The sequence below is a fragment of the Tyto alba genome, unplaced genomic scaffold (assembly GCF_018691265.1).
Source record: "Tyto alba isolate M040663 unplaced genomic scaffold, T.alba_DEE_v4.0 Super-Scaffold_19, whole genome shotgun sequence".
NCBI lineage: Eukaryota > Metazoa > Chordata > Aves > Strigiformes > Tytonidae > Tyto > Tyto alba.
Window position 1 is genome coordinate 10,108,517 of NW_024881281.1, and position 25,395 is coordinate 10,133,911.

At 45.4% G+C, this 25,395-nt stretch overlaps 1 protein-coding gene across 4 annotated transcripts in view; it reads right to left on the reverse strand.

The window, feature by feature from the left end:
- CLIP2 (CAP-Gly domain containing linker protein 2) overlaps positions 1-25,395 on the reverse strand; it is a 104,330-nt gene that overhangs the window by 56,141 nt on the left and 22,794 nt on the right. The window contains exons 2-3 of one of the 4 annotated variants that reach the window (XM_032993687.2): positions 24,320-24,465; positions 7,615-7,836 (exon numbers count right to left, since the gene is read on the reverse strand). In XM_032993687.2, the coding sequence (XP_032849578.1) occupies positions 7,615-7,726 (112 nt within the window). In that variant the 5' untranslated portion in view covers positions 7,727-7,836; positions 24,320-24,465. Of the gene's footprint in view, positions 1-7,614; positions 7,837-13,217; positions 13,245-23,894; positions 24,083-24,319; positions 24,466-25,395 lie in introns of those variants that run through there. The other 3 variants (XM_032993686.2, XM_032993689.2, XM_032993688.2) reach the window with 3 other exon arrangements.

Sequence of the window (25,395 nt, forward strand, 5' to 3'; positions counted from 1 at the left end):
GCAAACGTGCTCAAGCTCTAACGGGCTCTCAGCAAAGCTTTTCATGTGGCTGTGGCAGCTTCCACGTCAGCAGTGCTGACCATCAGCCACCACCATTCCTCGCCCAGCCTCACTTCTCCATTTGAGCTGTACGTCAATCCTAAATCAGCAAACCAGCAGCTCTCATTTGCAGTTTCTCCTGTGCAGCCCTTCAAAACACACTCTTGTTTTCTTTCAGATATCTGATAACTTCTTGAACAGATGACTGCCTGTGTGTAGGTGGATCAAATGCCTCTTACTACTAATTGATAGATAATCTGCTGATACTGTAGTAGGCAGAGGCACTTGATCTTAAGACATGCTCCTTGGCACCTCATCCTCCCAATTCCCCCAGGAACTGAAGATGCTGTGTACACAGACCCATGGAGATAAAGCAAGGCCTAATCAAACTTCACAGATGCTGATGATCCCTAATCTGACTAGAGGAAGATCCATTCATGCTGGCAACATGGATTTAACTGAGGACAGCGCTCAGATGAGAGCTGACAATACTGATTGCTCCATGAGGCCTGAAGCAAAACAGCAAAAAAAAAAAAAAAAAAAAAAAAATGTTTGCTAGTAATAATAACAGCCTCTGGCCTCACGATGTGGGGTCTTTTCTCTCAATTTGCCAGTGCACAACACCCCAAGTTAATGTTAATCGAGAGCCACAAAGCCATTGAATAGACAAGAATTAGCTCCCTATGTCTGTGCCAGTCAATCAGCTGCTCCGGACACTACAATACCATTTCTTTTGTTTCAGACAAAACAGTAGTTTAGTGTCTTTCATATTTATTTGGGAATGAGAATGAATAGATTCATACAAAACCATATACCCTCAGCACTCTTCCTTGCAGTTTTATAAAAAAACCCTGTGTTAAGACACTGCCAAACCATTAATGATTACCTGAGAAAAACCTGCCCAAGCTCTCTTATTACCAAGGCATGAATTCCTTGTCAAGGACACCTTCCCTCCCTCTGTTTTACTGCAAAATAATCCTAGAGGCAACAGAAATTACTGCATATTGCTATGCAACCAGCCCATTTACTCCAACAAAATCCTGAGAAACCCGAGGGGCTGATTTCCAAGCTAATTTACCAAGATTTTGCTTGTAACTCTGTTGCAGATAAATAAAGAGGAATGAAGATTTCCCACCGAGGAAGGCAATAATCCTACAGAGGAGGTAAGGTAGTGGTGAGATCTAGGCTCCTCCTGCAGAATTCATGCAGGTATATAGCTCATTAATGATGGGGCCTAGATGTATGCAAAGAGACTCATCCATATAGGATTGCTGAGTCTCTGAAACTAGAAGCAGCCCTCAGAAGACAACTGTATTTCTATGAAACAAATCAGGAAAAGTTAACTCCCTCCCTGCCTGCTCCCCCTCCTCCCCAGAGACTCAAACCCAGATTCACCCTGATAAAAAGTTTATGCCACACAATTTTCAAAGGAAACCTCCTTTAATTGCGAAGAGGGACCTGGAATGTACCCCACAGAGTCCAGCCTGTCCAACCCTCTGTTGACCTCTTCTCCTTATTCTCTGATGCTAGGAGTGATTGATCTCCTTCAGGTTGGAGTGACAACTCTGATCACACATCCCACCTAACGCAAACTCAGCAGCTGCACACAGCAAACCCATCCCAGCTGCTGCCTGATCAACGTGAAGCTCACCCCCTCCACCCAGCAGTAACCATCCCCCAGGATATAACCAGCCTCAGCTGATTAGCAACCAGAAACCAAGCACAACTAACTGCCCCAATAACTAGCAGAGCTCAGGCTTATAAAACCCTCATTACAACAGACTTAGTTTAATTACCCTATGGAGCCGGCCATCTAGTGCTCTTAAATGGCCCTGTGAACATTTCAGTCTGCTTCCCTTTTATTTTTAGTGAACAAAAGCATTATGAAGTGTTTGCAAAGACAGGCATCATGCCAGCAAATATTAACAGTTCTATGCATTTATTTTTCATCAAAAATAATGTATGTACATTTATACAAAAATGAGAAGGCATTCCCAGGCTCCCGGCAATTCTGTATAGGTTAGCTATCAAAGTACAGTTCTTCCAATAAAATTGGGCATCCGTGCAAAAACAGTTTTGATACTTATAGCCATGCCTAAATATGATATTCAGGTCACAGATACTTGCACCTGCCCATTCAGAAAGACAGGATCCATCTGTAAAACACAAGATTTAGGCTGGATCCAGACTGGATGCATTTAAGTTTCACAGAAAATGTAGTAGGTTTGGGCTTTTTTGCCTCCAGCACTGAAGTCCCAGTGTTGCCCAGCTCCATCTGCAAATATTAATTTTCCTTTTTTTAATCCCCCTTTTGCCGGAATTCTTTAATTGAAGAAGATATTTAAGAAGCATAAAAAGCAATGTAAATGAACACCAGAACCAGCTGACAGGAAAATGCAGTGTGAAAGGCAAGACTTTCTCCTCTAACCAAGTTACTCTAATGCTGCTCTCTGAGCAGACAAAAACCACTCTGAAATGTGAACGCTTCCCTTCCCAGCGGCTTTCACCTGTTCCACCAGCTGGGAGAGCTGTGTGGACCCATTCATCACAGTTTCCATTCTCTCTCCATCTTGTAACTCCAGGCAAAAGCAGGCTTTTCCAGGAGGAAGATGGGAAAGAAACCAAGACATATGAGCTTTGTAAGTAAGAACAAATCCAAACATTATATTGAGCCCTTTACCAGTGACCCACACCTTTGACACAGAAACCTCTCTCGCACATGGGGTTAAGAGCAGTAACTTTCCTTACTTGAAGCGTGGGAGATAAGCCAACACATTTGTGGGAAATCCTCTCCTGAGACAGCTAGACATGAATTTTCAGTCTGGTTTTAAGGAAAATACTTACCACAAACCAGCAGAACTTATTTTTTTCCATTGTTCAGGCTTTATGGGAGAGAAGGGAGGGGAACAGTTGGCTTGGACACCCCTCACTGAAGTTAATGTTTTCCAAGAATCCATGTTAAGTGCCAGTCACCCACTGACTTTCAGTGGAGATGACCATTTCAGCTCTCCTACACAAAAAAAGCGCCCCCACCCACAAGAAACCAATGCACCTAACCCAGAATACCACCACAAAAAACCCTTAAAGCTCATGAGTCTTTGAAAGTGCCAGCTCAGGCAGGAGACACAATAACACTCCGCTCTAGGAAAGTTCAGAGAGACACTCCACAAGCTGATAGAAAAGAGGGGCTTCAAATAAGTTTTCAGGAAAAATAACTGATATATGGATCCAGCTTGTCACGTATGCTACAGCTACATCGTATTTGGCCTCTACGGAAACCTACAGCCATGAATTGTGAAACAATATATACATGCACACACAGCATCTTATCAATCCTCTGTTCTGTTACCTAAGATGCGAGTTGTCAAGAGTATATGGAAATGTTTAACAGGGTACATCTCCAGTGCCTTGGAAGAGAGATGTATGAGAGACCCTTGACATTCTACAAAAGAATTTGAACAGAGTGCTGGGGAAAAGAAGTCAAAGCATCTTTATGTATTCCAGACTAAGAATAAAGGAAAACACATCTACTTGCACTTTTGCAGTCAGGACTGATCAGCTTATGGGAAGGCAGGTGGAAGAAAATGTGAAGCTTTTCAAAATTAATTTTCATCTAATGGCTCTCTGACAACTCTCAGGTACAGCTGGAAAACAAGCACCTTCTTTTGACACCCCATCTGGAAGATATAACCTCAATGTGGGGTCTTTCTGAGCCAGCCCCAGGCAACCAGAGCCAAGAGACAGCTCAGAGCCAACAGAATCTACATTGTTACAGTTTAATTCTGCATTTTATTAGATCTATGGGGTTTTTTTTGCAACTATATTTCAAGCTTTTGCGATTTCTGTCTTCCCCCAAGGTAGCAAATTCATAGAGATCAATGTTGCAGCTCTATATTTTGTAATCCAAACCACACTGGTTTTCTTCCATCAAGCTGCAGGGCTCAGGTGGGTCACTAAATACCTAAGAAAAGTCTCTTTTGGCATTTCTGACAAGAGGCAAGTAAGTGTGGAGGCAACACAAATTCAGAAAAATCCAATACACTCAGATGCCCCTGGAGCCAGGCAAGCCCTGAGAGCCCCCCAGGAAGCACTCTCAGTGCACAGACAGTTCACAGAGCTCATGCAAACGTTCACAGAAAGCACAGAGCAGAGCTCATGGTTTCTACAGGGTTTCTCAAATGCCTCACATACAGCCTCCTTCACACAACTTTGAGACCTAATGTAAAGCTTGGTGTCTTTAGAGGATCTTTCCAACCCAGCAGACACTGTATCACATGAAGGCACTTTCCTGAACAGTGACAGAAGAGGGAAGAAAAGCAGAAAAAGCCCTCTGCATTAAACACACAAAAGAAAAATCATTTTCAGCCTCTCCCTCTCTGCCATTGTCCCTCTGTACATTAGAAAGGCTCCAATGCCATGACACTGGGGAAAGCATTCTGTGGTGGCTGGGCACTACCAACAGCCCTCAGGCTGGCATGTAGTTACCTCCTCTTGAGAAAGTTGGATTATCAGGACTGCCTTGAATTAACAGCAGTGATGCACTTAGAGGCCAGATGTTGAGTGATGCAGGTTAGCAACACAAAAGAGTAAGGAGGGGGCAAAGCTCCATCACCCTCCTGTGGCCCAGACCTGATTGATGAAAGGTAATGAAATCCAGTCTCCATGGCCATCTAGCACCAGATCCCTTGGTGCAGGCAACCTCAAAGTTTACGTCAGTGCTTGCTGCGGTTAGGATTTTAGTGATGTGAGCACTTGGCTCCAAAACAAAGTTAACCACTTTGACAGAAAAAAGTATCTTCTCTTGGAATTTTTCCCTGCCAAAGGCTGAATCTCATGATTGTCTGTGCTGCGGCTGAGCCCCACAGCCCATGCAGATGCTGCCACTCTGAGTGGGGCATGTAGGCAAGTCAACAGGATTTGGGGATCTACGCTTTGCTCACCACTTCAGATTATCATTGGAAAGGAGAGGAGCAGAAGGCAGCGAGGGGCTGGCCAGGCCTTGACAGAGATTTTTCTGTGACCATGCACAGACACAGTCCTCTTGTGCAGGCCACAAAGCAAGAAGATGATGCTAGGGATGACCAAGATGATGCTACAAGCCCTATTGCAGCTATACACCTAGCACATGCTGGATAAACAGCCCTGTTGTGCTTTGTTCTCACCTTCCAGGTAAGAACGGCCCAGTGCTGGGATCGCTCCAGCAGCTCCATGACCCCTGAAAGCCCCCTGCACCGTCCTACGAGGCAGAGGAGCAGCAGCGCAGCTCCCAGCACAGTGGCTGCACAGTACCAACCCACCATCCTGAGACTTCTCCCCTTCTCCATACACACATTTTTCCAGGAATAAAACTCATTTTAGAACTTCTCAGGCAAAGATCAAACTCAGTTTGGTGCAGATTCTGCCCACGCTCAGCCAGCTTTGCTGCACATCTATCAGTGACAGATGGCTATAGCCAAACAAGGCACAAAGAATCTCCAGCAAACAAGCCCTGCATTCAGCTGAAAGGCTGCATTGGACCCCGGTGCTGACTATCGGTGCTGAGTAACTCTTTCATACCACACCACACGCGCCGACTGTGTTTGCTGGGATGCCTCCATGCAAAGCCTGCAAGGGAAAGACAGGCCTCAGATTTTTCCCCTCATTTAGGGTTTGGATTTTTTTAGGTGATAAAAATCAACTGAAAATAACTCCATGCCATAGTACAATTATAAATCTAGCAGGAAGCACCTTGAGTGATTCACAACTGGTAGCCAAATAGTCACTTCACTGGAGTCCTTCAAGTTCATTTCTCAATCACAGTTAGGTGCTAGGAGAAACAAGAGGGAAATACAGAAACAGGTCTGGAGAAGAACTTCAGAATAAACAGCCAAACCTATAAACTTTATCCTAACAATTTCCTTTGTCAGTTCACACTTTACTCTAGCAAACAGATTTAAGGGGACTTCAGGATCTTTGATTTGGATACTAAATTAAGAAATCAGTCTTTCTAACCCACTCACAGAAAAGTGCAATTCAAATGTTTATCTCCACATCTAGGGCAAGTCCTCAGCCTAGGAAGAGCAGTGCCACCCCACTCCCTACAATGCTGTATTACACCAAAGGATCTAGAACTCACTCCATGATCTCATGCAGCAACTGGCCCCTTAAGTGAGACCTTGCACATGTGCAAAAAAACAAGTTAAAACTATAGCTTTCACAATACTGTTCAAGGAAAGAATTTACAGAGTGGGAGAGATGATACATACACTGTCAGTCACTGAAAGAAGAGAAAGCTCAGCTGAAAGAAATCCATGAGCAAAGCAGAGCCCCTGATGAGTAATACTGGAGCAGAGCCAGGGTCCCTGCATGGAAGTCCTGTGCAGAGGTGGTGCCTGAACCACTCTCAATGGAGGGTGTTCATGAGACAAGGACACATGCCCCAGCACAACAGAAATTTCACAGAGATGGGGCTTTTTGTTTAAATAACTAACGCTTCTGATGCTATCTCAAGAGCAATGAGTCTGGTGACCCTCGTTTTTGCAGTATCATTACCACAGATTACTTTGCCATATCATGCTAAAGCTAGTTTTGTTGAATATTATCCTCTATACTAAAAATATTGTCTGACAGGTACAAGGCTTTCCTGTTTCTGCCAAGCACTATATATTTTGGGGACTGAAACATATAGAAAAAGTAACCAGGCATGTGGGCAGCAGCTTGAATTATTATGGGACAAGATGTTGACAGATCTTAAGAAACAAAGACTAACATTTTCAAATGAAAGTGTAATATACCGAATGTAAAAGTGATTGATAGGATATACATCATCCTGATGCTTTTCCCCAGAACCAAGAGGAAAGGCTTTTTTACAGAAGTGAAATAAAAAACATTACAGACAAAACTTGCATCTTGAATATTTGTCAAATAATATCTAATAAAAAAGAATCCAGCAGTCAAAGAAGCCAGAAAAATGAGTCCTAAGCAAAACACATCTCCAATGCTTTTGAAGTGTTAATTATACTGTATAATGGCAGTCTGTATAGCTTATGTATACACTGGACATATATCAGACAGTAAAGCATGAGCATGTATGTCTAGGTACCTCATTATTCAAATCCCAGTGTTTCAAATTATTCTGTTCAAACAAAGGCACTAATTTGAGGTAATCAGCACAGGATAAATCACCTTAAGTGCCTGGTTCTTACATTTGCATTATCACAGGCCAGAGGCAATGGCTGCAGGACAGTGTTTAAGAAGGTCACAGGTGAGGTTCAGCTCTGTCTATATTACCAGCTCTTCAAATCTCAGTGTCTGTACAGGTATGCATACTCAAACAAGACACCTCTCTGTCAGCCCTAAACACCAGAGGATCCATCTGTCTCCCACCCATTCCACAACCTGCCTGGTTTGTGTATTAGTTGGGAGAGGGAGGCCATTTACTCACCCCATTGCACTTGTTTTGATCCATGCTCATGATCAGTCTATGTTCAGATAGGGAATTTCACGTCCTGCTGAGCACTGGCACCACTAGGCCTTTACCTTTAAGCCAGGTAATCACCTGGGTCAGCTCACGCCCCTGCCAAATCAAGTCCTTACCTTCTTTTGAACCAGTGGTGACAGCAGCTGCAGTGGTCCCTGATGCCCGTCCCACCGGGCTGGAGTGCTTCCCAGCCCTGCCGGGGATTTTAAGTCCACTTGGCTTCAGCATATTTGCTGTTCCCTGTATCTCAGGCTCGTAGTGCCAGTGTCTCAAAGAGCTGTCCTGGTACCACTGTTCAGGCTTCTCAATGATGGACCTCTTCTTCCATTGTCACAGACCTATGAGAGAAGAGAACAAAGAAATCAGATAGAGAATGGGTGGGAGAGCACCAAAGAGGCTCCCAGAAAGCAGTGCCCAGCTCCCTCCTCACATCCCTAGGAAAGTCAGGATCTTTAATTTCTTCTCCTGTAAAACAAGGCTGATCATTTCCTTCATCTCCCATCTTAATGTTACATCCTTTCCCTCAGTCTTGCAGTCTCACTTTAACCCTGGAGTCCTGGACCAAAGCTGAAACCTCCTAGAACCACCAAACAAAAATTTAAATTCGGTTTCAGATTTGAGTGACTGAAATTCTTGACTGGTTTTAAGGTCTAAAGTCTCAGTTCACGCATTAGCCAAGACCCAGTTCTGCTGTCAGAGCCTTCACCAAGGGCACACAAATGACCCTCAGCACTAGGCCTTTGGTGCATGGCTCCCATTTTCCCAACACTTCATGGCAGCCTCTCCAAACTGACAGGAGGCAGAAGGAAAAGGCCAGTGTCCAAGATGGGGCTTTCAGCTCCTTTCCTTAAGAACAAATCCAAAACCTTGTTACAGAATAAGTGCATCTGACTCCATGGATTTACAGTAAGACTGAAAAAAAAAAAACACTTTCTGAAACCTAAGCATGACTCTACCATCAGTGAAGTCACATAACCCTTTCCTATGCCATTCCCTTCCTGGTAGGCAAATGGAATAAAACCTCTAAATTCCTTGCAAGGATGTTGCATTAACAAGCACGCAAGTCCTCAAGCAAAAAGTTTTATGACAAGAGAAGAAAAATAAAGGAAATGACTAAGTTGCTTTAAAAAAAAAAAAAAAACACCAAAAACATTCCCAATGAATAAAGAAAAACAATCAAAAAATTGAGACTATGAGCCAAAAGGAAGCTAAGGCCAGCTGACTGAGCAGGCTGGGATGCGGCAGGAAGAAGGGGGCAGCAGAGTGAGCCAGGGACAGCACGGACATAACAGCAAAGGGAATTGCAAGGAGAGCAAACCAAGGACCAGCCAGAAGCTAGGGAACACCCAGACCTGCTTCCTGGGCCAAGGAGGGAGGCAGCCTGCTGCGGGCAGCACTCAGGAGAATTAACATAGCAAAGATTTACAGATGCTTCGAGGGGAGAATTGCAATAGCGGGGAAGGGAAGTGATTAAGGCATGAGTAAGGATTTCAACACAGGCTGGGTCAGAGTGAAGGGAGGACTGGCAGGGCTCCAGGGAAGGCTGCAAGCAGACACAGAGGAGGAAAAACCGCAAGGAGAATTCCAAAACTGTATTCCTGAGGGCTCACAAATAGCTGACACACCAAACAGTGTTTCAGCAGTAAGAGTCAGTCATCCCACACTGGCTTTGAGAGACAAAGAAAGGAGGGATCAGCAGAGACAGATGTGGGGGGGGAGGTGAAAACCTGCGTGAAAACCCAAGAGATCAAGCCCCATCTCTTCCCCATGTCCCCCACAAAGGGTGTTTAACACCTGGAGTGGCTTCAGACACCTGCAGACAGCACCAACTGGGGAGTATTTAGCTTACACAGAAATCAGGGCTGTTCAAGAAGTAGGATGCTCAGACACCATCACCAGCAGCAGGAACAATGGACAAGAGCAAACAGTTCTTGTTAAGGAAGAGAGGAAACAACCTTCCTGCGACAGAGCCAGCGAGGACCAGAGGCTGTCACAGAGCTGGACGGGAAGCTGCAGTTTCCAGCTCTATTTAGCATAGAATAAGAAGACAAGTAACAGAATCTGGAGGTGAGAAACACTGATCAGCCTGGTTCCTCCTATCTGTCAACAGACATCTCCCTCCCACCCACTCCATCTCCTATGACACATTTTGCCCAGGGCTAGCTTTGATTTTACAGAGCAGCTTGGTTTCTAGCACTTCTGCTGGCAGGTGACATGCTCTACCAAGAGATCTCACCCCATCTCTATCACCTTCAACCTGAAGATTTGCTCTCTTCACAATATGCCCTTACTCCTAGATTTACACATCTCATTGCCCAGTCCTGCTTTTTGGTTACAAGTTTTGATACTATACTTGGAATTAAGCAAGTTGGGGATGCTGGTCCTTCCAGATAAAACATGATGGCTGAACCCACAAACAGGAATGTGGATGGGGGAAGGATAAAAGGACACAGGGGAAGGACAAAACAGTAGTGGAGGAGAATTTAAGCAGGAAAGGGTACCAGAAGAACAAAAATATTTTACAGTTTTTCAGGCCTCTGTTAGAGGGAGTCGCTGGATCCCTAACTTAGCAGCCAGACTGTATAAACTTTAGGGAGACAGTGAATTTAGTCTGTTCCACTATTTTGTTGCTCATCTATCAAGAAACAGGGAACTTCATTCTCTCTCCACTACTCATTATCCCTGAAGATCAGCTGGCCACACAAGTCACAGGATTTTGTGATATTCTGCTCATTTCTCAGGATGACTGGATTTTATTTTTATGCAGGGGGAAGAGAAATAAGAGGAAGTGCATTCCCCTTCTGCCAGAAACCCTTATGCAAACACATTTGCATTCAACATAATAATGCTGAAAAACAAATGAACTCCACAGGCTGCTAATTAAGCTACCCTCAGAACAGATAGCTTCTTTTATCCTGAAATACAATCACCACGACTAGTTCAGGGCCACACTCACTGGGGTCTCCATGCCAGATTCAAAAACTTCCGAAGTGCCGCCCCGCGTCACAGCCAGACGCGATGCCCGCTGCGCGTCGGCTCGCAGGGCGGTCCGATGGGCGCTCACTCACGTATCTGAAGTGCCCTTCTCACCTCCACGAGCTGCAGGCTGACCAAAGCCAGGAAACACGGACGGCTGCCTTAGCATATACCTGCACACTCATTATCACACAGGGAAATGAGGATGTACTTGAGTAAATTTTACTATAAGTGAAGCTTGTTAGAACTACATAGATAAAAATAAATGTCTGGGACATTTTTAAACAAGTCTATGCCTGCTGCTAGGAACGGACACCCCTTCTCTGTCGCTAGTTTCTCCTCCACTTCAACATAAAAAGGTATGAGCAGATTTTTAGGAAGCTCTGAACACCAAGCACTGAGCTCTTCCAAATTACACCATTAGGTCATCTTCATCACCTAGAGCAACACTGCCCTGAGCCATCAAAGTTCCACATCAGCTCCCAGCCAAGTGATGCACCTTTTGTGCTGCAGAAATATCCTCGACCTGGGACACAGGCCAGTATCTCCACAGGGCACTGCCCTGCTCCATTTGAGATAACAGTTTGCCCTGAGCTCCTGTATCATACCCTCTATTAACAGAGCCCTTCGAAAAAAAAAAAAATCTGTTTCCAGCAGTAGATGCTGAACACAGGCAAATATGATGCTGCATGTGGTATAAGAAACGCACAGGCTATTTTCTCCTTCCTGCTCCCTATATTACCTGCACAAACTGTAAGCTTTGCCTTCCCTTATAACTTCACAGAAATGTGACTTTCTCCAGACATACCGTAAAAAAAAAAAAAAAAAAAAAAACATCATCTGCCCCTGTGGATACTCCAGGGCCACCAGCTCTGTTTATTTTGTTTTTCTCCCTCTTCCAAGATGACACAGATTACAAGGATTTTCTAGATCTCCGCTAGATTCTTCCTGCAATCTTTTTGTACTGGGATGAATGGTTCTGTCTGTTCCCACAACCAAGAAAAACATCCCAGGAATGCACAATATGAAAGCCTGCTTCAAATGACCAAAATATTCTGTTCTCTGTCTTTCCACCAGAAAAGGGGACAGCTGGATCTGAGTCACCTAGGCTCGGATTCAAAAAGGGGAACAGTTCTCAACTACGTACAGATGTACGTCCAAAAAATACATCTCACCAGGTGCAATATATCTGGATACGCAAGTATCTGCAACGCTGGCCAGCCATCAGAACAGCACACATTAAAAGCAGAGGAACAATTGGAGGTGCTTGGACTTCAATTATTTCTCAAATGTGGTAGAGGAATAGCACAAAAGAAGGGTTGGAAGCAGAAGCCTTTGTCAGTCTTGGCAATATAGCTTATCCACATGTTTCTCCACTTCATCCATCCCTCCTACCCTCAACAAGGCACACGAGTGCTTGCCTGCCACACAGAATACCATCCCATTCAAGATGGCCATAAGCAACAGAGCAGAGTCCCAGACTCAGCACACTCCCCAGAAGAAAGCCCTCGTGGGTATATGCCAATCTAAGGCTCTGTTCACCTTGACATATTGAGTGAAACAACTGCAAGACACAGAACAGATTTCTAGACGCCAGACTGAGTTTGGCCTGAATCCCATCCTGTGCCTGCTGCTTCCTTCTGGGTGGATCTAGATGCAAGAAGTGTTTACCCAACACAGAACCCTAGGCAAGGCACAGGGATTTCATTCTGAATGCAGACCCAAGTGGAATTTAGACCAGCTGTATCTGAACACAGCTGTAACAGTTGGGTATATAGGCAATATTTTGTGAGGAAATAATTCCTTATTTTGTAAAATTAAATACACAGCCAAAACAAAAAAATTAGTACCAAAATTTAGGTTTATAATTTTCTAAATGTAAAAAATTAAATTTGAAGTTTGCATTCAGTCATGCACATACCTTTTCAGGACAAGGGCCCATTAAAAAATGGTAAAGAACTGTACCTAGTTATCAGAATGAAGGAAATCAAGGTTACCATGTTGTACAGGTTAATGATAAAGACAATGCAGAGAAGCAGTAAAACTTTTTTTTTTTTAAAGAGTCTTGACTCATGCAAATAATCAATGACTTCAAAGACAACTATTTGGATAGGAAAAGGTTTGCACAATAAAGTCTTTCTGTTTTTACCTACTCCCATCTAAGATAATCTTTTGAGAAGTAATTGTGCCATTATTTAAAACACTATCCTGGCTTTCCTCAAGTTCATACTAAGGATGAGGAACACCCGAGTCTGGGATGCAGCCCTGCGGCAGCACGTCTGCAAGCAGAGCTTCAGCCATTTTCAGGGTTATCATAAGATGTGGTGGTGTGGCTGAATCTGCACAGAGACTCTTGCATTAGTAATAAAGACACAGCTTGGAAAGACCGGGAATTCTGTCCGCAGCTGCTCCAACAATGTAATAACAGCGACTCCATACGGAATAATGGAAAGTGCATTTTAAGCCTGCAAGGTAAATCCCCATCCTCTACAGGAAAGAGAAACAATCCCACATGCTGTCACACAATGTGTAGCTGGGGAAAGTCCAACAGCACTTTGGTTTTGACACATCCTTAGCACGCATGTTCAGGAGTGTTAAACATAACAGCAGGAACTTAATTCTCTATCCATGTTCTGCCTTTCTATTTCAGAAAGAGAACTGAGCCTTGAAGAGGTTTCTGGGTTTGGTCCCCCGGCCTCTGTCATTCAAAAACCTCCAGGACTCTGCACAAGAGTGAACCTACCTTAGCACAGCCCAAGAACATCCCCTGCTCCCCACAACTGCCTGTTCCAGCAATTCATTCTCGCACAAGTCGCACTCCCCATGCAGAATCTCCCACTGAAAACAGCATTACTGCTTGCAGAAACCTCCAGTGTCAGGCACTGTAAATAGTGGAAAAAAAAAAAAATACTTGAAGCCCAACATCTCCCCAAAAACAAACTGCTGGAGAAAAATCTGGTCCACTGATCACTGGAAGAGATCTTCTCTCACTTCAACAATAAGCATACAGAATAATGGCAAAAAGCTTTCAGTGCCAGCTCCAGTATTTATTTATTGGATGCTGTAGAAAACCTTTACTGGCGTAAAGACAGTGGTTTGGGGATTTTTTTTTTTTAACTATGTGAAGTTATTTAATTTCTTCTTTCTGAGCATTTGGTTCCATCCACTTCATATTTCCAAGCTTTTAAAGCTCAACCTCCTACAGCCATTACTCCAGGATACATTACTGCCCAACTGGCCGGACATGAGAGGCAAGGGCAGGTAAAATATTTGGTGCCCCAGGCTCACAATCCCACAACACTGGCCATGCTGCAAAGATGGGCTAAGGATTTTAAGAACAGAATTTTACCTTGAAATGAAAATCTTAAGGCCAGACTCAAACCACTCAGTCTTTTGCAAAAGGGACAGTAAATGAATCCAATCAACAGAGACAGGATCCGATAAAACCAAACTGCATCTTTGCTAATAGAGACAGAGATTATGCTGAGAAGAAAGGGCAATTTTATCTTTTAATTCCCTAAAATGTTCCACCCAATCTGAGGTAATTATACCATCACCTTCTCACTTCTCCGATTAGTTACTCCTTCCGACAAGCAATCAGAAACCCATTTCTGAAGCACATGGCAGATTAGGATTAAATCCTTTCACTTCATTGAAGTATACAGGAAATAAGAGACACTCATTCTTAATTAAGGTCAGACTACTCTCCCAAGAAAACCTTTCCTTCTCCCATGGAGTGAATGGAGGGAGAGTACTACAGGAAAGAAGGAAAGGAGCATATTGCATTCAGTTACACACAGGGAAAACCAGGGGATCCTGGTACCCTCTGTCAGCCGTCGGGATTTTATTCCTTTGCAGTTGAAGAATTCAAATAGGTTCTTTAGCCATAAAGCTCTGTTGTTACTATGTAGTCTCCCTCACATGTCTGACATGTTGTTAACCTCTAAAAAAGCCTGCATTTAGTCTTATCTCTCACTCAAATTTTGTAATAATTAGCACAGACTGCAAAGGGAAAGCCTAGAGGCCTTTTATTTAAAAAACTTAGAGAGTTTTAAATCTAGTTCTAACCACTATGATAGACTAATGACCCTGTGATTTTGTTACAAAACAATGGTTATTAAAGGAAGAACGTGCAAAAACATCCCATTGCACTCTAACTAAAAACCACAATGCAAAACCTGAGGCAAAGTGGGTGGGAGAAAAAAAAAAAAAAAAAAAAAAAAAAAAGACATTCAAGGAAGTCATCATATTCAAACTGGGGAGTAATTATGGGCTTACTGATGAACTCACGCTCCCCATGCTGGCAAAATGCCTACTGAAGACTGACAGAGAAGATAGCAACAATTCTCCACTAATTGCAGAGAAACAGTGTCTCTAATTGTGGGAAAAATCCTGGGGATGGTCTTGGATCTACATGAGTTTCTGCTCCCTGGAGTTAAACCCTGGGGGCAGAGGACAAAAATATATAGTGGCATGACACCAAAACTGCACAAGCTCACATGGGAAGGGAACAGAATACACACAGATTTCAGAACTGCTGTCTTCCAGGTCAATTCAGACTTCATCCAATGACTACTCAATTCCATGAAAGGTTTCTCTACAATTCGAGGGGCTTTGACAAAATACAAGTTTCCTTTTCACAGAAAGTGTTATTTGTCATAAGCAGTATCCGGAAAAGAAGCATGAGGAGAGCAGGCAGAGTGCAGGGACGACAAAGATACATGATAAACATATTCCATTATAATGTCTTGGTGTCTTACTATTGGAGAAACAATTTGTTTAATTAAATATGAGCTCATGTTTATATGAGCTGATTATACAATAACTCATCCATGCTACGCACCCTGTGCAGAGCTGCAGAAGGATCTGAACTTTTGGAATTTCCTGGCTTTTGATTGATTAATTTAGTGTAGCATTAAAGTTCAGCCTGGCATTTCATCTGTTATTCACTGGAGCTCATGTTAACATATAGATTTTGATTTGTGCACTTGTGTAATCTAACCTCTGCCCTGGACTTTGATTATGAAACAAAAACAGGACCCAGGTCCCTCCTACCCTGATTTTTTTTTTCCCCACTTTTTACAACCTGCACCTGCAATGAAGACTTACTTACAGGCCAGCCTTGGTTTGTAGACTGTACCCGAAAGGCTGGAGCAACAAAGAGCTGAAAATAGGAAACAACTGGTCTTGCAAGCTTTCTTTAATCTTCCTCTTTGCCCATGTAAGTTTTTTTGAAACTAGAAATCTTGTTTTCATTTTCAGTGCAGTGTTATGACAGCCTGTCTGATGGTAGCACAGTTGTACCAGTTTAAACTTGCAGATGATTTGGTTAAAAGCAAAGAAAATAGGAGTGGAATGTAACGTGTCTGGTGTCACAGAATATACCTTGGGACACATTGGGCTTGCCACTGAAGCCCTCAATGTGCTCCACTACTGCTGCCCAGTATCTACACACGCCCTCAAGTGCATTAGGAAATGACACCATGTGTATGCACTCACACATTTCATGCAATTCTGTATGCAGTGGAGATCTCATCATTATAGCAGGAACAAGAGCAAAGCCTTGTCCTGGGTCATTGGTACTATAGGTGTAATGTATAGTACAGAAGCCCCCTCAGAAGAACCCCAGTGCAAACAATGTCTCATTAAAGGAAAATTGTCCCTGCCTCTCCACAAGCAACTGAAACTTCAGGCAGAGATGTACGATAGGAAAAGCCTACCCTGCACCTGATGCAACCCCCTTCGATTAGTTATAAAATTGCCTTACAAGATTTTTCATTCCTGCAGCTCAGTGTTTCAGCCTCTGATGGCTGGCAACCTCCCCACCAGTTGCCAGTCCAGATTCATTCAAGCCAATCTTCCGCCCACATACCTGCTCTGCCCTTTGCACAACTCTGACACTCTCCCATTGTGTCCAACCCCCATGAGACAGCTTTGCCCTTTCTCCACTTGCACTATGTCATTTTGAAGAAGCAATGCTCTCCTTTGAGAGGTCTTGAGATATGAGACTCACCATTTCCTGGTTCATCATGAGCTAACATCATCTCATTCCTTCAGAGCAAGCAACTGTTCCCAAAAGCTGAAAGAATAACTAACCCACCTTCACACTCTGATTTAAGAGTCAGCTGAGATACAACAGGAAGTAAGCTGAAAAGGAAATACAGACCATCACCTCACAGTGGAAATGCAGCACTGAGACAGGACTCCTGCTTTTTTCTTTCACAGCAGCCAGTAATTTCCTTGCCACAAAAAGAGGGATGATAATGGTACAAAGCTTGCGAACAGAAGGGTGATAGACCAGGAGGGTCACACCATCAGTAACCCCTTGAAAGGTCTGAGACCAAACCAAGCATGTTAGGGAGGAGCAAACCCACTCTCTCTCCAGAGCACCAAGGCACCGTGTAAGCCCCATCCCCTCCACCCACTCAAGCATCCTGCTTCCCATCGCTGCGCTGGCGGCAGCAGAGCAATGCTGGACGCAGTTATTCCCTGGAGCATCCTCCTCCCTGTGGATTCACCAGCCTGCACTCAGCACTTCAGAAGCTGACCTCCGGACTACATCCACTAACTGCTGCTTTCTCCTGAACATCTCTACAAATACTGCAACTTCCCCGGACCTCAGCTGACACCGACATATCGACACAGCTCCCACCATAAACATGGTGGAAACAGGGAGACCAGTAATCTAGAAAGTTTGCTTTCAGCTAGTACGTGTTAATCATGGAGTTTTCTACTTTACCACCTGCAACCCCAGTACAAAGGTGCTGAGAAAAGCCTGGAGTTTAGATAGCTCACAAACCTTATAGCACAAGAAGCAGCATATCTCTTATTCAAATTACATCCCTATCAATGACCAAAACCATAATAATTTTGGCAAGTTGTCTCAAATTGGATCTTATATCTGTCAACATTGCCCCATCATCCCCTCCTGCCTCGTGGCTCCTTTTGCCCACACCTCCCAATCTGCCCTGCAGAGGCCATCATTTGGATTGCACCACGTGGAGAGAAACAGAGATCCCAGCTCAAAACTTCTAGTCACTAAGCCACAGCAGCACCATAGGATGGCTACCTAGTACGTTATACTAGAGAAGGTTAGATTACAGTTTGTAGGCGGTAAAAAAACAAAACACCAACCTCCACAGTCAGATTGCAAAGCAGGTGTGGAGACTGAACATGCTCGGTGTGCTGCCCGTGCTCCAGCACGCGACGGGCTGGTGAGAACAAGGGAGGCTGTCACAGCACGGGCTGCACGGATCTGGGAAAGGCTGCCAGTCCCAGCCTCCTCCTCCAGCAGAGACCTTGCAAGAACTGTACTGCTCCACAGCCTGGCTTTAATCAGCATTTCTATCTATACACTACCATGCCATTGGGACGCACACATACAGCAGTGCTTGACGTATAGATGCCGACAGCCAAAAGGAACAGGTCTGACTAGATGGATCAGTGCTAAAAATGGGATTTAATGTTTCACAGCTCTGGAGATAAAAGTGATGCTGTCAGGGCGAACCCAGGCTGCGTGCAGGTAGGCAAGACAGATGGATCAACCCACCACACTCATGAAGTACCACAGCACTACATGTTCTAGTCAGAGCTTTACAGAGCCACCACGTGTCCCTAGCTGCTCCTTCACTTCTTACAGAAACAGGCTCTTTTTATACTGTAAATGTTGTTAATCTCTCCTCTAATGCAGGCAAGATCACAATCATGATTTTTTACAGAGATCCAGATACAATCTTGTTTAGCCAACCATTTATAGAGTGGTTACAAGCAGCAGCCCAAGTACACTACAATGCGGAGCACCTGTATGATGCCTCCAATGCCTACTCGTCCTGTTTCAACCAAAAAAGAAGAGTGAAAACCAAGTTGTCGCTTCTTTTAACAATGGCAATCAATGTTTCCAGGACCTTAAGTCAGAGTATACCATAACACTCCATAAACGAGCCACACATTCACCCAAAAGCACCATTTGACTTTGACATTTCCATGTCAGTGTGCTGGAAGTGCTCCCACACCTTCCTACCATTTAGCCAATGTGCTTCAAGAGGGGATTTGGAGATAAAAAGGGGGAAAAGTGCTTCCAGATGCTTTGGAGACATCAAGCTTAAGCTTGCAGGAGGCATTGCTTATTGCCAGTATTATTTAACAGAAATACATATAAATATACATATCAACTTCTATTTTTTCCTATGGAAGAGAATTAGCATATTCAAAAAGTTACTTCATAGATCCCAGTAAAAGCCTATGTAAATGGACATGTAAAATATAAACCGGGTAAGGCAAAACAGCTTCCTCTGCCTCAGCAGTATATTCCACACAAGCATGCCTTTTTGTGCCATGTTGTCCATCATTAAATTAGGAATGGCTGGCAGATTGGTCATCAGCTAGAATGTCCTAAACGTACCAGCTGGGAAACAGAAGTCCAGAGGAAAAGCAGCACTTATTCAAGGTTGCAGAATGACCTACTCCACTTTGCATAGTAAGGACCTCAGCTATTAAACAGATAGCTACATGCTAAATATAGTAAAGGAGCAGATTTCAGTCACCAGGATAGGCTTCATGCAGAGGGCTGACAGGAACCACTGAGGTAGCACAGCACACAATAGATGACGGCCAAATATGAGGCTAAAAAGTCCATTAAATGCATCTTATGACACAAGTGTCTCTCCACACCTTCCAGGAGAGGTCTCTTTTTCTAGGGAGGTTTGTTCCCCAGCCAGGACAGCCTCTGCATCCAGGGGACATGCCTGCAGGTCATGAACGGGTTTACTTGCAAGGGATGGGAAAGTGCTGCTTGCTTCAACAGGCAGCTGCTTTTTGAGCCTGTCAGGATTACTGAAAAGTTTCCAGCACTAATTGGCGGACAACGAATTTTTCAGAGCATGATGCAATAAATAAAGGGGGGAGGAATAAAGAAAAAGAACAGACCAGCCAGAGAAAGCCTTTGTTAGTCACTATGCCAGAAGTTGGCGCCTTGGTTTGGAAGCCTTCCTCTGCCCCTCCAGAGGATGTGCTGCAAAAGAAGTTCATGTTGAAAAAGAAATTGTGCTGGTTTTGTCAGTGAAACATCTTTGTACAGAAACAGGCAGACACACAAAGTGACAGTGACAACAAACAAAACAATGAGGAAGATACATACTACACAGTTCTGACTACAACATTAGTTCAAACTGAGCTAGGCTGTCTGGAGAGGCTATAGAAGCTCCCTCATTGCCCACACTATTCTTTAAAAAACAAACCAAAACGAAATAATCTTCAAACCTCTGTCTTGAATGGCAGAGATGAAGACAGACCTAACTTGGGACAGATGGATCAGATGACCTCTGGAGGTTTCTGCCACCCCAAATTTTTGTGAAGTCCTTTCAAGTGTAACCAATATCCATGTAGCCTTTACTACACAACGTAAAATATTCACCAAAATAAAATAGCATTAATTTTGACCAAGAGCTCTGGCACAAGCAATACGGTTTTATTTGCATTATCTTTTCAAAGGAACAGTGTGAGAGAGCACAGAAGGGGGATTTAAAAGCACCAAAAAGTGACTGAAGTATTCTGAGATCCAAATATCCAACATCCACAGACCTCAAAGGAGGTCAGAACTGCATCACCCATTTTGTACCTGGGAGAAACAGAACAAAGAAGGAAAAGATTTTTCCCAAGATTACTCAAAAAACAGAGATGAATAGTTTCCCGACTCCATTAGGCACCACTACCTCTCTGAATATCCAACACATCAAAGGACTTGGGAAGTCTTTCTGAAGCGTTTACTTTATAGACACAAAGTATAAATACTTTTCAAAAATAATCATTTGGCTTTCCCAGGCACCAACTCAGTTATCAAGGAAGTCAACATCAGAGTTCAGAACATTAACTCTCAAAATAAACCAAACAAACTTCAGATTCCCTTTGTGCTTCAGCACAGGCGGGGACAGGGAGATGGGGACTTCACGGCTGGCTCAGAATCCGCAGCCGGGCATTTCACTACTCTGTGGCACATTTCTCTACAACTATCCAGATGGGTAAACACTAGCATAATAAAAATAAATCACCGAAGGGAAAGTACTACCTAATTTCAATGCTAATTCAAGTCAGCATCGTATTTTATTCCATCATACTGAACTAAAAAAATTTAAACTGTGACAACAAAATATGACAATGCTTGGTTTTATTTCTTCACACATCTTTCTTTGCTTATGCTGCATCTGAGACCACCATGGGTATTTTATAGATACAGTTTCACTCATTTAGGAGGAGATAACAAAAACTGTCCCACTGCAAGGGAATGATTTCCAAAAAGTCTAATGTAGAAATATTGTGAGGTTTTTGTTTGTTGTTTTGTTGTTGTTGTTGCTGTGGGTTTGTTTGGTTTTGTGTGGTTTTTTTTTTTTTTTTTAAAAGGGGTTTCTTTGGTATTTTTTTTTTTTCAGGAATAGCAGTAAGTATCAGTTTAAGGTGCCAGACTCAGAGTCACATGCAATGAAGTCATTTTTCCACTGGTAGCTACAGAAAGATCTACTGCACAATAACATAAGAACAAGAAATTAAATCCAACTATTAGAGAAGTGAAGTTGCTTTGTCCTGTTTAGCATCACAGTTGAACAAAAGTACAAAAGACAAACACAGCACACAGGGTCCTCTCAGCAGAGCAGGAGGAAATGCTCTGAAAGCACGGTGGTACTGCAGAAAGAGACTTTGTACATCAATGCACTGTCAGTTTTCTGTGTTTCTGTCAGCATCAGGCAGAGACAAGAGCTTTCATGCGGGACGGGAAGGATGGCCGCACAGAGAAGGCAGGATTAGAGTAGGATTCAAGAAGACCAAGTCCAATTCCCTTCTCTAACCTCGGCTTCTGGAGTGACCCTGGACAGTTTGTCCTCTTTGTTCAGCACCTTACCCAATTTGTTTATTTTAGAAAAGTGACTAGTAAAACAAAGACCCAGTCTTGCTGGGGTTGGACATCACCAGTACATCAGCCAAGGTGCTCCCCCAGGCAAACAAGACCTGAAATTCTACCTTAAATATCAAAAGAACAGTGATAAAAAGAACAGCCAGAGATTGTTGGCTGTCTTTAACTCAACAATAGGCAGCAAAAAACAGGCTTTCTCACCCTATGTCAGCAACTTCCTTGGTCTTTCTTGTGCTTACACGCCATGGAACATAGGGTGGGACAGGGGTCATAAGGCATTTATAAAAGACATTTATGAAAAAAATAGATCTCTCTATAAATAGCTATAGGTATCTCTATGAAGAAGTGCATACCAGCATCTAACATAGGTTAGCAACAAGCCATGTTCAGGTCTAGCTACCTGTACCAGGGCTTTCCCAGAGCTTTAAAAGTATATAAACCTTGCCATGCATTCTATACACTCTGCAAAGTGGTACCAACACTATGTATCTGGGGGTGGAACTTGCTTTATATATTGCCTCCTGTCCTCAACAGAATTATGACACCCCCACCCCCACACAAACTTCCCTGAGTTTCATGGATAGAGGAAGCATTTTGACAAATGAAAAGAGCAACCTTGATGAGGAGATGAAATCCATGCCCTTACCCATTTTAACCAGCCAGTAACACAAGGGAAGAGCTGGCATGGGTACCCTTACATAGCCACATCCCTTGGCACTGGCAAATCCCCCTTTGGGGTGTGCATCATTTCTTCTGCCAAAGCAAGAGCACAAGAGGGTAGCAAGAGGAAATGCACCAGGAACTGCTACTTGCTGGAGTAAATTACGGCAGCCTCCAAGGCAGAAAGCCAAGCAGAAGAGGAGCGCATACCAACCCTCGGCCTCAGTAGACCATCCAGTCCATACTTATCCTAAGAGCTTCTCCTGAAACACGCAGGTTTTCCCTTAATTGAAGGCAGGCCGCACACGAGTGCTCCTGAGATGATAAACTGGTTCCAGCACAGCTTTTCTCTGATGTGCCTGTAATGGCTGGTGCGAATGTTTTAACTTGCGGCTTGTGTCAGAGCTGAGCCTTTGAAGTCCTGTACTCTCCATGATTTCTGGCAGGCACAGTGACACCTTTCCCTGAGCACACAGCTGTTAGATGCAGACTCCCGCCTTCCCAGACCTGGCAGGCTATAACAGCAGGCAGGTAACTTCTTAAACTGCCAAATCCCAGACCCAAGTTTAAAAACAGGCAGCTGCCCCATGCTTAAAGCATCACTCCCCAGCAATGATGGGTCAGGACTGACCTGTGCTGATTAAAGTGGCCCTCTCGGAGCAGCGCTGGGTAGAGGAACACTGCCTGGCAGGCAGCAGGGCAGAGGCTAAGGCAAACAAGTCTGGCCAGGCACCCCAAATATGTCTCTGTCCACACACAGTCCAATTCTTCTTAAATTGCAAGTCACCCTCAATGAAATGCTTCTAGCCAACAGCAATGGATGGACTGGTGAAGCTTGACATCCAGTCCAGCAGGATGAGTTTCTGAGACAAGGTTTGCAGGCCTACAAGGCTGACACTCAACAGAGCAGCAAATAACAGTCGGTGCTGACACAGTGCTTTGTCTCCCAGCACTTCCCAAACGCCGTTGCAGCCCACCTAGAGACCCTGGAGATAACAACGCATGCCTCTGCCTCCATCCCTGGATGCTCCCCCGAACAGACCATTTGCTGTTCTGTACCAGGAGATGCAAGGGGCAGAGACCTGCTCAATCTGCCCGGCCGTTCACCGCCTGAGCGGTACGGGAGTGCCAGCAGCCCGACCCAGCTGGGCCTTCCTCAGCAGCACACCTCCTCGCTACAGACAAAAAAAAACCATCAAATCCTGCAGTACGCAGTTAACGTCGGTATCTGGACCATTAAAGAACAAAAATCCAGAGAGGGGACTAAGCCCAGCAAGCAGTCCCGCTTCCCAGAGACAAAAGAAAATTCTCCTCCGCTCTCAAAACCGAAACTCGCTCGGCAGCGAGCGATGGATGCTGGCACCCACTCCCCTCTCCATCTTCCCAGCGTCAGGCCCCCGCTGCTCCCAGCCAGAGCCATTTGCTGTGCCCCTGCGGGCGTGCTCACCTACCACCCAACCCACCCCCGGCGCCGGGGGTGCCGGGGCGGCTGTAGCCCTGTGCCGGTGTGTGTGTGGGGGGGGGGGGGGGGAGCACCGGGCGGGCGGCACCCCACCCGAGCAGACCCCCCCGCCGCTCCCTCCCTCCCCACCGGCCGGTGGGTGCCCGGTCCTCCGGGGTTGCAAACGCACCGAAGGCGGCCCGTACCGAGGCGGGTGCCTTCCCTCCCCCCGACCAAGGACAATGCTTTGCCGTGGATAAGGAGACCGTGCGGCGGATCGCGGTGCTGACAGCGCCACAGACCCCCCCCCACCCCGCTCCCTCCGGGGTTTTCCCCGCACCGGCTTCATCCATCCCTTCCTTTGTTGCCGGCGCGGCGTGAGCCCTCAGGGCCGCGCCCCCCCCGCCCGCCCTTACCCTCTCGCAGCCCGCCGGGGAGCGGAGCGGGAGCCTCCGTGCCGCCGCAGCCTGCAGCCCCTGGCAGACGGCCGCCGGGCCACTCCCTGCGCGGCGGCGGAGCCGACCGGGAAGGCGGGATTGGCGGGGGCGGGTACCGGGCCCGGGGGGGCGGGTACCGGGCCCGGCGTAGGCTCCCGCCCTCGCCCCTCCCGCCCGCCACCGGCGCCCGCGGGGGGCACGGCCGGGCCCTGCGGCCCGCGCGAACAAAGGGGCCGGCCCGGGGCCGCCCCCGCACCCAAATCCTCCTGGTTGTTGGGCCCCGGCGCTGCCGGAGGCCGGGCGGGAGGGTGGAAAAGGGGCAGCGCGGAGGCTCCTCCGGGCTGACCAAAAAACCAACCAAACAAACCCAAATAAATAAAAAAAAAAATCATCGTCAAGTTCACCTTTTTGCTCGACGCAGATGCGGTCTCCCTTCTTCGCGGGTCTGGGTCCGGTCTCTGGAAAGGAGGAGCTCTTCAAGCACACCTGGATTGATGGTGGTAGCGGATTCGATTGATATGAAAAGGGCAGGAGGAGTTGGAGGTGCTTCCTGGAAAAAAAAAAAAAAAAATAAAAAAGGAAGGCGCCCAAATTACCAGAGGTTTTCTGGGGAATGCAGCAAAGAGAAAGCACCTGCAGCCTTGGAAACTCATTCATTCAAAGCCAGAAAGGGTGGGCTGAGCCGATAATCATCACTTGGCCCTCACCACCTCTCCGCTGACAATTCCCAGAGCCGTGCCTGGGCTGATGTTAGATGGAGATCTAACAGTGCAGGGTCATATCTAGTGCCTGTGCCCTGGAATTACATCTTGTCATTCAGACAGGAGTGGAAGCCCTTTGCAGAAGGGCCACAACTCAATCCAATATCCCTTCCTAGCTCTGCAGATGCCCCACATCACCCAAGGGGCAGCCTGTGAGATTTTGCACATCAGACACTATGGTGGAGGGTCCCACCTGGCAACAGTCCCGAAATTTGTTGCTGTGACTCTGCTCCATACCCTGAAAGCACAGCAGAGATGCAAGTGAAGGAGCTGAGGTCAACTGGGCATCATCCTGAGTAGGAGGTTAGACAGCCTTGGCCTCAGCAAGACAATCCAGCCCCACGAGGCAGCCGCAGGCATCCTCATTTTCCACCGTGCAGAGGGGAAGCCAAAGTGAAGTGAAATGGCTGGTCCAAGTCAAAAATAGAAACTGAAGCACCTGACTCCAACGCCTCTGCTTCAACTGTTAGTTCACTGCCTTTCCCTGGTATTTTCCCTACATCCAAGCTCAAATCATTGCTTTGTGGTTCTGGATACGAGATTTTTTGTCTCCTCTCTAATCTGTAGTTGCCTAGGGAGACAGGATGTCACCAGGAGAAGAGCTCGATGAGAAGGTGCCTATTGGATCAGGCTTGGATTCCAACAGAACGTCTCACTTCTCTGTACAGCCCCACCGCAGGTTTGCTAGCTCTGCCAGTTCGTATCCGTAGGTCCCAGTT